General features: G+C 44.3%; 1 protein-coding gene and 1 pseudogene across 1 annotated transcript; one reads left to right on the top strand and one right to left on the bottom strand.

The window, feature by feature from the left end:
- Positions 1 to 3,654: 3,654 nt before the first annotated feature.
- LOC125542194 (uncharacterized) lies at positions 3,655 to 4,238 on the bottom strand (annotated as a pseudogene).
- A 2,351-nt stretch (positions 4,239 to 6,589) lies between these two features.
- Positions 6,590 to 9,857, top strand: LOC147982449 (T-complex protein 1 subunit beta-like). Its single transcript, XM_087517339.1, has 5 exons — positions 6,590 to 6,646; positions 7,337 to 7,402; positions 7,513 to 7,594; positions 7,763 to 7,891; positions 9,814 to 9,857. Exons 1-5 carry the CDS (start codon positions 6,590 to 6,592, stop codon positions 9,855 to 9,857), a joined length of 378 nt encoding a protein of 125 aa, XP_087373465.1.
- The last annotated feature ends 4,256 nt before the right edge of the window (positions 9,858 to 14,113 follow it).

The following is a 14,113-nucleotide window of genomic DNA, read 5'->3' as shown; positions in this document are numbered from 1 at the left end:
TGCTTAAGGCTTCAGCCGGAGAAGCTCGAACCCAAAAGAGGACAAACACATCTTCATAGGATACCCAAAGGTGACAGTTGGGTATACCTTCTATCTCAGATTCGAGGGCAAATTGTTTGTCGCTAAGAACGGGTCCTTTCTCGAGAAGGAGTTTCTCTCGAAAGAATTGAGTGGGAGGAAGATAGAACTTGATGAGGTTGTCGAACCTTTACTTCAACCAGAGAGTGATGCAACACACAAAGATGTTTTCTGTGGCACCTATGTCGGTTGAAGAGGAAGTTAATGATAGTGATCATGAAGCTTCGGATCAAGTTGCTATCGAACCTCGTAGGTCGACAAGGATATGTACTACTCCTGAGTGGTACGGTAATCCTGTCTCAGATACCATGTTGTTAGACAACAATGAACCTACGGGCTATGGAGAAGCGATGGTGGGCCAGTATTCCGACAAATGGTTAGAAGCCATGAAATACGAGATAGGATCCATGTATCAGAACAAAGTATGGACTTTGGTGGATTTGTCCGATGATCGGCAAGCCATTGAGATAAATGGATCTTTAAGAAGAAGACGGACGTGGGCGGTAATGTTACCATCTATGAAGCTCGACTTATGGGAAAGAGTCTTTTCACAAGTTCAAGGAGTTGACTACGATGAGAATTTCTCACCCGTAGCGATGCTTAAGTCCGTCGGAATCATGTTAGCATTAGTTGTATTTTTCGATTATGAAATCTGACAGATGGATGTCAAAACAAGTTTTCTTACCAGTTTTCGTAAGAAAAAGTTGTATGTGATACAATAAAAGGTTTTGTCGATCCTAAGGATGCTAAAAGGTATGCTGGCTCCAGCAATCCTTCTGTGGACTAGAGCAAGCATCTCGGAGTCAGAATATATGCTTGATGGAGTGATCAAAGCTTTTAGGTTTATACAATGTTTGCTAGAAACTTGTATTTACAAGAAAGTGAGTGGGAGCATTACAACATTTCTGATAAGTATATGTGGATGACATATTGTTGATCCGAAATAATGTAGAATTTCTGGAAAGCATAAATGGTTGTTTGAAGAGTGTTTTTCAAAGGAAGACCTGGATAAAGCTGCTTACATATTGGGCATCAAGATCTATAGAGATAGATCAAGACGCCTGATGATACTTTCAAAGGACGCACACCTTTGACATGTTTTTGAAGGAGTTCAAAATAGATCAGTCAAAGAAGGGGTTGTTACCTGAGTTGTAAGGTGTGAAGTTGAGTAAAACTCAAAGCTTGACCATGGCAGAAGAAAGAGGAAGGACGAAGGTCGTCCCCTATGCTTTTGTCATAGGCTCTATACGGTATGCCATGCTGAGTACCACACCAGATGTGTGCCTTGCCACATGTCTGGCAAGAGGGTACAAAGGTGATCTAGGAGTGGATCACCAGATAGCAGTCAAAATTATCCTTAGAGGAATAAGGAAATGTTTCTCGGTTATGGAGGTGATAAAGAGTTCGACGTAAAGAGTTATGTCGATGCAAGCTTAACACCTATCCGGATAGCTCTGAGTAGAGATATCGGATACGTATAATGGAGCAACAATTTGGAATAGGTCCAAGTGGAACGTGGTAGCAGCATCTACGATATGACATAAAGTTTTACGAAATACATAGGGATCTGAATATTGCAGACCCGTTGACTACAACCTCTCTCACAAGCATAACATGACCAAACCCAGAACTCATTGAGTGTTAATCACATAGTGATGTGAACTAGATTATTGAGTCTGGTAAACTCTTTGGATGTTGGTCACATGGCGATGTGACCTGTGAGTGTTAATCACATGGCGATGTGAACTAGATTATTGACTCTAGTGCAAGTGGGAGACTGTTGGAAATATGCCCTAGAGGCAATAATAAATTAGTTATTATTATATTTCATTGTTCATGATAATCGTTTATTTTCCATGCTAGAATTGTATTGATAGGAAACTCAGATACATGTGTGGATACATAGACAACACCATGTCCCTAGTAAGCCTCTAGTTGACTAGCTCGTTGATCAATAGATGGGTACGGTTTCCTGACCATGGACATTGGATGTCGTTGATAACGGGATCACATCATTAGGAGAATGATGTGATGGACAAGACCCAATACTAAGCCTAGCACAAGATCGTGTAGTTCGTATGCTAAAGCTTTTCTAATGTCAAGTATCATTTCCTTAGACCATGAGATTGTGCAACTCCCGGATACCGTAGGAGTGCTTTGGGTGTGCCAAACGTCACAACGTAACTGGGTGGCTATAAAGGTGCACTACGGGTATCTCCGAAAGTGTCTGTTGGGTTGGCACGAATAAAGACTGGGATTTGTCACTCCGTGTAACGGAGAGGTATCTCTGGGCCCACTCGGTAAGACACCATCATAATGTGCACAATGTGACCAAGGAGTTGATCACGGGATGATGTGTTACTGAACGAGTAAAGAGACTTACCGGTAATGAGATTGAACAAGGTATCGGGATACCGACGATCGAATCTCAGGCAAGTACTATACCGCTAGACAAAGGGAATTGTATACGGGATTGATTGAATCCTTGACATCGTGGTTCATCCGATGAGATCATCGTGGAGCATGTCGGAACCAACATGGGTATCCAGATCCCGTTGTTGGTTATTGACCGGATAGTTGTCTCGGCCATGTCTGCATGACTCCCGAGCCCGTAGGGTCTACACACTTAAGGTTCGATGACGCTAGGGTTACAGGGAAAGTATGTACGCGGTTACCGAATGCTGTTCGGGGTCCCGGATGAGATCCCGGACGTCACGAGGAGTTCCGGAATGGTCCGGAGGTAAAGATTTATATATGGGAAGTCCCGTTTTGGTCACCGGAAAAGTTTCGGGTGCTATCAGTAACGTATCGGGGCCACCAGGAGGGTCCCGGGGGTCCACCAGGTGGGGCCACCAGCCCTAGAAGGCTGCGTGGGCCAAGTGTGGGAGGGGACCAGCCCCAGGTGGGCCGGTGCGCCCCCCACCAAGGCCCAAGGCGCAAGGGAGAGTGGGAGGGGGCAAACCCTAGGTCCAGATGGGCCTTAAGGCCCACCCTAGGTGCGTCCCCCTCTCTCCCCCCTTGGCCGCCACCCTAGATGGGTTTGGGGGCTGCCGCCACCCCTAGGGAGGTAACCCTAGATGGGGGCGCAGCCCCTCCCCTTCCCCTATATATACTTGAGGTATTGGGGGCTGCAAGACACACGAGATCATCTCCCTCTTGGCGCAGCCCTACCTCTCTCCCTCCTCGTCTCTCGTAGTGCTTGGTGAAGCCCTGCTGGAGTCTCGCGCTTCTCCACCACCACCACGCCGTCATGCTGCTGCTGGACGGAGTCTTCCTCAACCTCTCCCTCTCTCCTTGCTGGATCAAGGCGTGGGAGACGTCACCGGGCTGCATGTGTGTGGAACGCGGAGGCGCTGTGGTTCGGCGCTTAGATCGGAATCAACCGCGATCTGAATAGCTACGAGTACGACTCCTTCATCCGCGTTCTTGCAACGCTTCCGCTTAGCGATCTACAAGGGTATGTAGATGCACTCTCCTTCCTCTCGTTGCTAGATTACTCCATAGATTGATCTTGGTGATGCGTAGAAAATTTTAAATTTCTACTACGATCCCCAACAATTCAAACTACTAGATAAACTACTCCTCATCGTCAGAGCTACGGAACTGCGCCCAGAACTCCTCCTTCTCCGGGTCGTCAACCCCTCCTCCTCCTCCTCCGAGAAGTCTGCCTAGTCCTCCTCGGAAGAGGACTCGATGGGGATCACCGTCGAGGGACCGTCCTCGTCCTCCTTCTTCGCCCCCTTCTTCTTCTGCCCCGCCTCACGCTTCCAGTAGTACTCCAGCTCGGCCTGGACGTACTCCGAATGCTCCCGAGCAAACCTCACCATCACCTGCTCGTCGGTCTCACCGGCACTAACGACAACCGAGGGCTTCTTCGCCGTCTTCTTCTTCGTCGGGATCTCCTTCATCTTGATGCCCTGTGGCACAAGCATCTCCGCTTCCGCCCGACTCTCGATCTCTAGGAAGTTGAGGTACTCCCGAGGCCTCTCGACACGCCACACCGCCACGTCGTAGGCACGCACGGCCTCGTGGGCGGAGGGGTACATGCCGATCCACCAACGCCTCTCAGTGTCGGAGAACTCCACTCCGAAGTTACAGGAGAGCTTCTGCCTCACACCGAAGAAGCCCGACTTGCCCTTCGGAGTCTTCTTCGGCGCCATCGGAGAGTGGTGGAGTGGCGGCGGCGTGCGTCCGGGGCGGTGGTGGATGGAGCCGGGCAGGGCGGAGCTGAGGGGTGGTGGCGGACGGAGCCGGGCGGGGCGGTGGCGGACGAAGCCAGGGCAGTCGGAGCTACGGCGAGCGGAGCTGCGGCAGGTCGGAGCTGCGGCGGGGCGGACGGGGCGGCGGCGTGCGCTGCGGCTGTGTGCGGCGGGGCGGCGGTGGGGCGTGGAGGCGACGGGGCGGCGGCGGCGCTGGATCTGATGCGGGCAGCGTGCGGCGGGGCGGAGGCGTGGAAACAGCGGCAGGGGGCAGGGCGGCGCCGGATCTGATGCGGGCGGCATGCGGCGGGGCGGCGGTGGGGCGGCGGCGGACGGGCGGGAGGTCGCGGGCGGGCGGTCCGGAAAGGAAAGGAACTGATGGTTGGGCGTTCGCAGGCGACGGCTGGTTTTGGACCAGATGCACCTCGTGATGTAAATTTGCACTGCGAGGTGTTGTATTTTACATCACGAGGAGGCCGCGGTCCAAATTTTTTTACATATGAACCGTCTGTTGGAGCTGCGTTTTTGGTCTCAAATGGTCCAAAACTTAGTTACTTTTACATTTGAACCATCTATTGGAGATGCTTTTAGCAAACTTTTGAACATTTAGAGGACAAAAAACAGCAAACCAGCATATATACTCTTGGCGAAATCACTAATTAAGGAGTACTCGTTGCAAAGAACACTCCACTTTTCCAGGTCGCGATAAGTGACGCACATACAGCGCGCCACTTGCCGCAACCTGGGAGTTTTCTCTTTTTTCATAGATTCATTTATTCAAAATGATCTATCTTTTAAACCGTGCGTCCAAATCTCGAACCGTTTTCACCATTGGATTCCTCATGTCGAGATCTTCAAAACTAGATCCCATGTTGATAGGTTTTGATAAACTTTTTTCAGAAAAAAAAACGGACGAAAAAAACCGGGCGAAAAACCGAACCGGGAGCACGGTTTTTTCCCTCTCGAAAGAGGCACACCCATGCCTCTCGCGAAATCACACTCGTGCCTCTCGTGGAAGCAAAACCGTGACTCTTGTGAAAGGAAAAAAACAGAAAACGCGTTTTTTTCCGTTTCCAAGAGGCACAGCCGTGACTTTCGTGAAAGCACAACCACGCCTCTCGCGGAAGCAAACCGTGACTCGCACAAAAGAAAAAAAAACAGAAAACACGTATTTTTTCCCTTTCTGAGAGGCACGGCCGTGACTCTCGCGAAAGCACGACCATGCCTCTCGCAGAAGCAAAACCGTGACTCTCGTGAAAGAAAAAAAAAACAGAAAACGCGTTTTGTTTTTCCCTTTCCGAAAGGCACGGCCATGACTCTCGCGAAAGCACAACCGTGCCTCTCGCGGAAGCAAAACCGTGACTCTCGTGAAAGAAAGAAAAAAACAGAAAACGTGTTTTTTTCAGTTTCCGAAAGGCACGGCCGTGACTCTCGCTAAAGCACAAGTGTGCCTCTCGTAGAAAAAAATCATGACTTTCGCGAAAGAAAAAAAAAAGAAAACACGTTTTTTCGCGCAAAATTTCTTTTTTCAAAAATTTTTTATCAAAAAACTAAGGAAGACCGGGGAAAAACCAAAACGTTGAAAAAAACCAGAAAAAAACTGTTTAAAAAACAGAAAACGTGTGCGAAAAAATAAAAAAAAACAAATCCGAAGGGAGCGTCCAGAGCGCGACACATGACGAATGGCTGAGAGCGCGCCAAGTGGCGCGGATCGTTGCGAGGCTCCCGAAGAAGCGCTCGTTAACTAGTTTTTTTTTTGAGGTAGACGCTCGTTAACTAGTTGGTCCCTACTCTTGGTCTAGAGCAGCCTAGCACGCCTTGCTCATTACACTAGTGCGCTGGGCCTGGCCCATATGCGGGGTGCTTCCCATACACGCGCCGGTTTAAGCAAGCCCTAGAGCCAGTTCTTTTGAGCGATTCTTCCAGAATCGCCCTCCTCCCCAGCTTATTCCAGAATCACAACTCCATATGTTTTTTACAATCCTAGCTAATTAGATTTTAACTAGATAGGATTATAAAAAAAATATGGAGTGGCAATTCTAGGAGAAGCTGGGGAAGGGGGCGATTCTGGAAGAATCGCCGAAAAGAACTGGCCCCTAGGCTGCTGCTGTGTGTCTTATTCTGCTCCGCACCGCCGCCTTTGCAGCCTCCCCGACGACGAGACGGAGCGAGATCCACCTCTCCCTTGCGTCTGCACCGTCGCCCGTCCCCAAGGTGCTCCGCCAGACCGCCCCCGGTCGGTTGAGTTCTCTTCTCCGTGGTTGGATCAGAGCGATGGATTCCTGACATTTTCTGTCTTTGTGGTTGGGCGGATGGAGAGGGTGCTCAAGGATGACGCCATCCAGGAGAAGGCCAAGCGCGCCAGGATGGTAACCACCCCCCTCTCATCTGATCTACGTACTTGTTTTCCTTTTTCGTCTGTCTGGGTCAGTTCGTCGTTAGTTAGGGCATGTACAATGGTGCTGACACGTAAGATAAATGATGAGGTGAAGAAAAGAGAACTTGTAAGAGATGATCTCTTAGCATAATATGCCTCACCACATTTTTAGGAATAGCTAGTTATTGAAGATAAGGCTGAGAAATGACTTATTGTAGACATCCATTTTTGGCATCTCATAAATTACATGCAAGACTTAAGATAAGACTGTCTTATCAACCATTATACATGCCCTTAGTTCGATGACGTTGTTGCAACTGCGGGCAATTAGTTTACTCATCTCACTCAGACTGCAAAATCCATATATTATTAGTTCGACAAGTACTAGATCAACAACCTGACCGTCAGCCTCCCTTAGTAGGATCTGTAGGTTTCCGCGGCGCGCACACACACACACTGACGCTATATTTGCTGTTGGATAATGCGCTTTTGCAACCGTGCCCAATGAGTTTACCGGTCTCTCCTTCGACTGCAGAAGCTGAATATTACTCCCTCCGTTCATAAATAGGTGATGTGGTTTTAGTTCACTTATTTATGAACGGAGGTAATACTTTGTTGAATCATCGTTCAGCCTCTTTGTTTATGTGGGGTTCTTACTCATTTGATTTTGTCCTTCTGGCAGGCATCTTTTCAACACGCCATGGCGACCGCAGACTCAGTCAAGACCACATCGGGACCAAAAGGAACGGTATGTGCTGCTCACGGAGAAAAAATTGCAGCTGGGCAAAAGATGGCGCCAGCCATTCGAATGCTAGAGGACTTTCCTTGGAATTTACATGTTACCTTGTTTATGTCCAGGACAAGATCCTTACAAATGATGATGGTGCTACCATTTTGAAGTCACTTCATATCGACAACCCTGCTGCCAAGGTCCTTGTTGGTATCCTTTTGTTTGAATCTACTGCTTGATGCTTTTCCTGCTGAGATGATGCTTGTTTCTAGATATGGCAGTATAGGCTTCTTATAGCTTCTCCTGACCCCGTTTGATTAGTTCGTTGTATGGATGTTCTCCCTCATTGAGAGAAATGTAGTCCTTGATGATTCTTAGACATCTCAAAAGTCCAAGATGATAAAGTTGGTGATGGAACAGCTTCTGTTGTTATTTTGGCTGGAAAACTGTTGAGGGAAGCTGAAAAGTTGGTTAACATGAAGAGTCATCCCATGACTATTATTGCAGGTAATCCTCATTTTAGACCCAGTTTATTCAACGTGTTCTCCCTATAACATTTACAAATTGTCCGACTCTTAGTTACCACTTCAATACATGTTACCAAGTCTTTGATGAGTAATGATACACCAACAACATCTCTAGATCAGTAAGACGTGTGAAGTCTGGAAAATGACATCTCATGCTTACATACTTCTTTTTTGAATATGTCACGCTCAAATGATTAAAAAGCAGCTTACTCAGTTTTTTTCTTTTCTTTTTCTTTTTATTTTTCTTTCCTTTTTACATTTTCATATGCGTGAACTTTTTTCAAGTTTGATTTTTTTTCTTTTAAATTTTTTATGCATGAACTGTTTTTAAATTCAAAAACTTTCTTTGATTTCTTATTTTTTTTTAAAAATCATTAACATTTCTTCAAAGCTTCTAATTTTTTAAAAAAATAGTGCACTTTTTTCTAAATCCATAAACTTTTGCTAAATTTCTGAACTTCTTTTTCAAAATCGGTGAACTTTTTCGCAACCCACGAATCTTTTTCAAATCCAGGATTTTATTTTAAAACTCAATGAATGTTTTTTTCAAATCTGTAAACTTTTTCCAAATTCGTGATTTGTTTTCAAAATCGATGAACCTTTCAAATCTGCCAACTTTTTCCAAATTCGTAAACTTTTTTTTATAAATCTGTAAAAGAATTTCAAATTCACGAGTCTTTTTAGAACCCATGAACATTTTCCAAATTTGGGAACTTTTAAAATTCTGCCAAGTTTTTTCAAATCTATAACTTTTGGAATGCTAACTGATTAGCGCTCAACTGCATCCGGCAGAGCGTCTGAGCTGCTTTGCTTTTGTTGGGCCAGCTCAGAAAGGCCGGGCGCATTAGCACTGGTTCTCCTGGTCAGCGCTGGCTAGGACGTCTCCAATTAAGCATCTAGTACATTGTCGACGATTAGATAGCTGTACTCGTCGGCCCGTTAATTAGTTCGGCCAAATTCCCTTGTGCTTATCTTACGCAGGACTGATACCCTAATATTTTCTTACAACTGAAGCTTGAAAATGCAATTAGTTGGAACAACAAATCCTATATATGAGTTAGAAAATATTTAATTAACAACTTTTAATATACATTGATTTTTTTTAATTTATGGCATACATTTTAATTTACGGTGAACTATTTTTCATATATGATGAAAATTTTAAAAACATATGGTGAAGATTTTTTAAATATATCTTGAGCATTTTTATGTATGGTGAACGTTTTTAAAATATACAGTGAACATTTTTTAATATAAAATGAACGTTGTTTAAATAAACACTAAATATTTTTAAAATATATGTTTTACTTTTTAGTATGGTTTTATATTATTTTAGAAACATAAATAAGGTCCAACCACTTTATTTTCAAAAAATAAATGGGAAACCAAAAGAAAATAACCACTTAAGTGAGTTACCCTATTGGGTCAACCCATTTGCACTTCCCTTCACGTGTTGCCTCGCCTATTATCCCGAAATCACTATATAAGGATACTGTTTGCAAAGGTCACACCAACCTTCTCATGTGCTACCTATTGGCACACTGCATGTGCCTCACTTGTCACAACCTGGCTGTTTTTTTGTTGTTGATTGTTTATTCAAAATGTTTTATCTCTTAAACTGTGCATTCAAATTTTGAACCATTTTTATCATTGGATTTCTCGCATCGAGATCTTTAAAACTAGATCCTATGTTAATAGGTTCTGACGAACTTTTTCACACAAAAAACACCAAAGCCGAAAACATGAAAAAAAAAGTAGAAAAGTAAACCAGAAGAAAGAAAACGACAACCAAGAAAAACGAATAACAATAAAAAAGAAAAGAAACAGAGCACAAATGCATGGTTGTTGTGTTTTACTTTTTTCCCCTTTATCAAACTGTTTCATGATTGGCTTATTTTGCAGATAAACCCAGAAAGACAAAACTTGTTAAGCGAGGGCATAAATAAAGTTGAGTTCATCGCTGGCGAGGTCTTCAGAGCTGCGCTGGGATGGAAGATAACTCGCTGAATTGTTGCAACCTAAAATGAAGCATTCCATCAGTAAAAGCTCCTTTCGACTTCTGCCGACGGCTGCTGGACTATCTTATACCTCCCTAGTTTGGTGCTTATGTTCGTTTGTGTGTCGTTAAAACTATCTACAACCGAAGATAGTAAACATCCGTTATGGAGATCTCAGCTATGGAAATCCAAAGAGGATGAATGTTGAAGTTTAAACATTGTCCTTTGGGTTATCGGCAATACTATGTTGATATAGCCTCACTCTTTGTGATCTGGATAGACAGATGGGGCTAGCCCATGTTGTTTTATCTCAGATCGGCCATCATATCTTTCTTAGTTCACTGCTGTTTAGCTGTAGAATCTAGGTGGTTTGTAACAGATATGTGGTTTCTAACAATAGAAATCGGAGAGAGCGCTCTTTTTATCAAACTTTTTAAAAAAATTGAACTAAAACCACGATACTAATTCTTAAAAGGGGGGAGTATAATCGATCGATGGCGATAGGCATATGTATTCAAATATGCACCCTAATAACAGTGATTTGCATAACCTTTTTCACGGAACAGACACAACATACGCCCAGCTTTTTACAGACTAGCAAAAGAGCCCGTGCACTGCAACACACATGTTCTTTATTTCAACATGCATTAGTGGAATCGGAAAATTTGTGGGTTGGTCAGCTCTTTGCAGTCAAATTTTGAGTCAAGCCCCCAATAGGTCAATTTTCTTCATTTCAACATGCACTACAAGAATCAGGAAAATTGCCGTCTGGTCAACTCTTTACCGCTAGCTTTTTGTTGTGCTGATGGCAACTCTCTGCCTCCCACAATTCTGCCAGCCGACGACCTCCGCCTCCCGTCGCTCTGCCGACTGATGACCTTCGCCTCCTGCCGCTCTGCCCGCAGCAGCCACTCCCATGGCAGCGCCTCGCCAGGCCTCCTCTTCTCTATCCTTGCACTCTAAATAGCATTCTAAAAGTGGTTAAGAGGTAAAATAACATCATATTCGGATTCTACACAGTTTTCTAATGAAATTCAATATATAACATGTTAAAATTGAAGCTATGGTTTAAAAGATATGAATATTTCAAAAAAAACATTTGTTCTAGGTGGACTACGGGTTAATTACCATCAAAGACATGGTGTTTTCTATAAAAATGCAAAAGCGATTCGTTTGGTCACTTCAAAGTGAACTGCTAGTTAATTACCTGAAAGTGTAGGGGTTTTAATAAAATAAAATAAAATGTATCATTGTGTCCCTTAAAGTAGGACTGCGGGTTAATTCATCAAACCATAAGGGGTTTTCTATAAAGAGGCATGACGGACGGGCAGAAACACTAATCACTTTATTAGCGGGTATAGATATAGATATCGATTTTTTGCGATAAAGCCCCCAGATCTATATTGAAGGATCAAACAGCTGTACAAACACCCCAAACAAAATAGAAAATACATCCAGGTCTCTGGAGAATCTAGCTACCATATCCCCCAGTGCGGGACGAGGGCGCGGCGCCGCCGCCACCGCTTCACCCGAAGCTGGCCAGACCTTGAATCTCATGGCATCTACGCGGACGGGAAGTCTCCAATCTTCAGTCCAGAAGGACCGGCACATCAGGGATGAGGCCACAACCAAAGGATTCCTGCAAAGAACTAGGAGGCGGAAACCACCGTCGGCGCCTAGAACGACCTCCAGCAGCCAAGGACCAACCCCACCTCCAGCCAGATGAAAGAGGGGGACACCATACTCATGAGCTCCCCAGCGAGGTCTCTACTCGCCAGATAACGCCGGACGGAAAGGGAACTGGAGGACCAAGCCACCGCACCACGCCATCCACTCCATTGGATGTCGCCCGTCATCAGGCGCAAACACAACACCCCCCCTCCCCCCCCCCCCATCCTAGCGCCGCCGAAGAGAACGCCGGGAAGGAGGGAGGGGGGCCGATCCATTATTCGAGGGTAGCATCAAATCCTCCATCACAACCAAGGGCGGAGCTAGGATTTGGACATGAGGGGGCGAAAAGCTAAAAGCATTTCTTATTCATTTTAATTCATCTAAAGTTTCGTCTACCATATACATAACTTTATTAGTATAATTTTTCTTCTCTGATTCTTGTCTGAACTTTTCGAGGAAGTAATTTAAGAATTTCTTGTAGCACGATATGTAGCTATAGTTCGCATATGTTGGTACATTTTCCAAGACAACATCATTTATTTGCTCTAATAAGGCAACAACTTCAATGGTTCGAGAAAATTAATAAGCCAACAGCTTCAGCAGTTCAAGAAGATTACCTTGATTTGTAGATTGTGGAGATTCATCGTTATCTCTATAAGCACAATCTTCAAATGTTAACCACCTCATGAAATCATCAAGAAAAGAAATTGTTACTTTTTACTAAAGTATATTATATATGTTGTCATTCTCAAAATAGAAGAATCTTTCTTACTTGATGGAATCAATTGTACTTTAATTAAGCTTTAGTTGCTTCTACAACCATATTTGCAGTTGTTTGTACAATTGCTCTCCAAAATATAAAATGATCATGTATGGATATTCTCTCAGGCAAGGTTGATAAGTACCCTCCAGAATATAAAAGAGTTGTGCTTGTTTGTTCTTATTAGCATGGAGTTCTCAAATTTGTTGGAGCTTACTGGGTCACTCTCATAAGTTGTGCTTCCAATTATACATTGTTCTCCGACTTCCATCGATGCCACAACCTCTTGATCAGCGATATTGTTATTTGCAATAGGTTCCTCCTCATATGGATTTAAATTTTCGACACCAGTAATGTTGGAGGTTGAAGTCGAAGAAATTGGCTTCAAAAAAGAATTTATCCCCTTAATAGTTGGTGCCTTTTGTTTCATCTTTGACTACTATAGCAAAAAAAACTTGATTAATAGATTAATGACCTTCATTACACATACTATCAATTGACCAAACTAAGATTGTATAATTCAGAATAGAAATCTTAATACCTTGTTCCTCTATCTGATCTCTCGACGTTTAGCCGTGCTCTGATCTGTATGTAGCCTACGTTTGACACCGGAGAGGACACTGTAAGTCAACTGATGGCATTGTCATGATGAGCGAGCAGCGGCGGCAGTGGAAAAATGGCGCCCTAGGGCAGAACATACATGTACGCACGTTCAGATAATCGGTGAAAAGAGTAGTTTTTTGTTTTGTTTAGGAAAGTCAAAAGAGTAGCTAGCGAGGCCAAAACGTACATGCCTACATGAGCCATTGGGCTTTGGCTTCTAATAATTTGTGTAGCCAGTTCAATTAATAATTTGTATGTGGGCTAACCATGCAATTAGCTCCGGCCAATTAGCACACATAGTATAGTACCTGTTACAAATCATTGAGGGGGGCGAGCGATTGGCAGGGGTGTAGCCGCTGCTCGCCCCTCCCTGTCCCACCCCTCACAATGATGCCACCGGAGACTAAAACTACCCTATCTACACATCGGGGCCCGAGGATCGAGATCCCCACCTCCTTCATCCACCGGAACGGCGACCGAAGAAGGCAAGGATTAATGACCAAGCCGGCGGGAGGAGGGGAAAACTCCAGGTCAGAATTTACCCCAGGGTACCATAAAAGAGCTCTTTGGGTAACCACTATAGGACAAGCGGTTATCTCTAGATATAGATATACTTCCTTCGTCTCACAATGTAAAGACGTTTTCTGGCACTATGTAGTGCCAAAAACGTCTTTACATTGTGGAACAGTGGGAGTAGATTATATATGCAGGGCTTGTGAGATGTTTCAGTCTTGGACAATGAAAGCCCTGAGGACTTAATAATTTAACTGCGACAATCTGTAATGTACGTGAGGGATTGATTAGCATAATATAATTGCGACGTCTCGAATAATATCATTCTATTTTCCTGTGTAAATCGAATAATATCATTCAAGGGAACCTACTTAGCCGCTGTAAGCTGCGAATAATATGAAGAGAACTTAATTACCATATGTATAGTAGTGGTAGTACATATGTTTGGTGCGGCGAAAAGTTTAATAAGAGGGACATTATGCTTATTTTCAACGGGCTTTCTATTATCGATCGGTCAGCTTGATGCTAGTGCTCCTGTGGCCACGTCACAATTGCATCGACCGACCATACTTATATGATAATATGGGTCACATGCATGTTGAGCAAGCATCAGCATCGCTCTGCGTGGTGAAACGAGGTATCTCATTCGCCATCATGC

Source organism: Triticum urartu, chromosome 3A (assembly GCF_056163025.1).
Source record: "Triticum urartu cultivar PI428250 chromosome 3A, HENAU_Tu73, whole genome shotgun sequence".
NCBI lineage: Eukaryota > Viridiplantae > Streptophyta > Magnoliopsida > Poales > Poaceae > Triticum > Triticum urartu.
This window is presented reverse-complemented; position numbering and strand designations above follow the sequence as displayed.

Bases quoted from the DNA above. Each gene is read 5' to 3' on its own strand.
- LOC147982449 (XM_087517339.1), top strand. From the start codon at position 6,590: ATGGAGAGGGTGCTCAAGGATGACGCCATCCAGGAGAAGGCCAAGCGC. The intron at 7,595-7,762 runs GTATCCTTTTGT...GATGATTCTTAG, and splicing joins TGCTGCCAAGGTCCTTGTTG to ACATCTCAAAAGTCCAAGAT. The intron at 7,892-9,813 runs GTAATCCTCATT...CTTATTTTGCAG, and splicing joins TCCCATGACTATTATTGCAG to ATAAACCCAGAAAGACAAAA.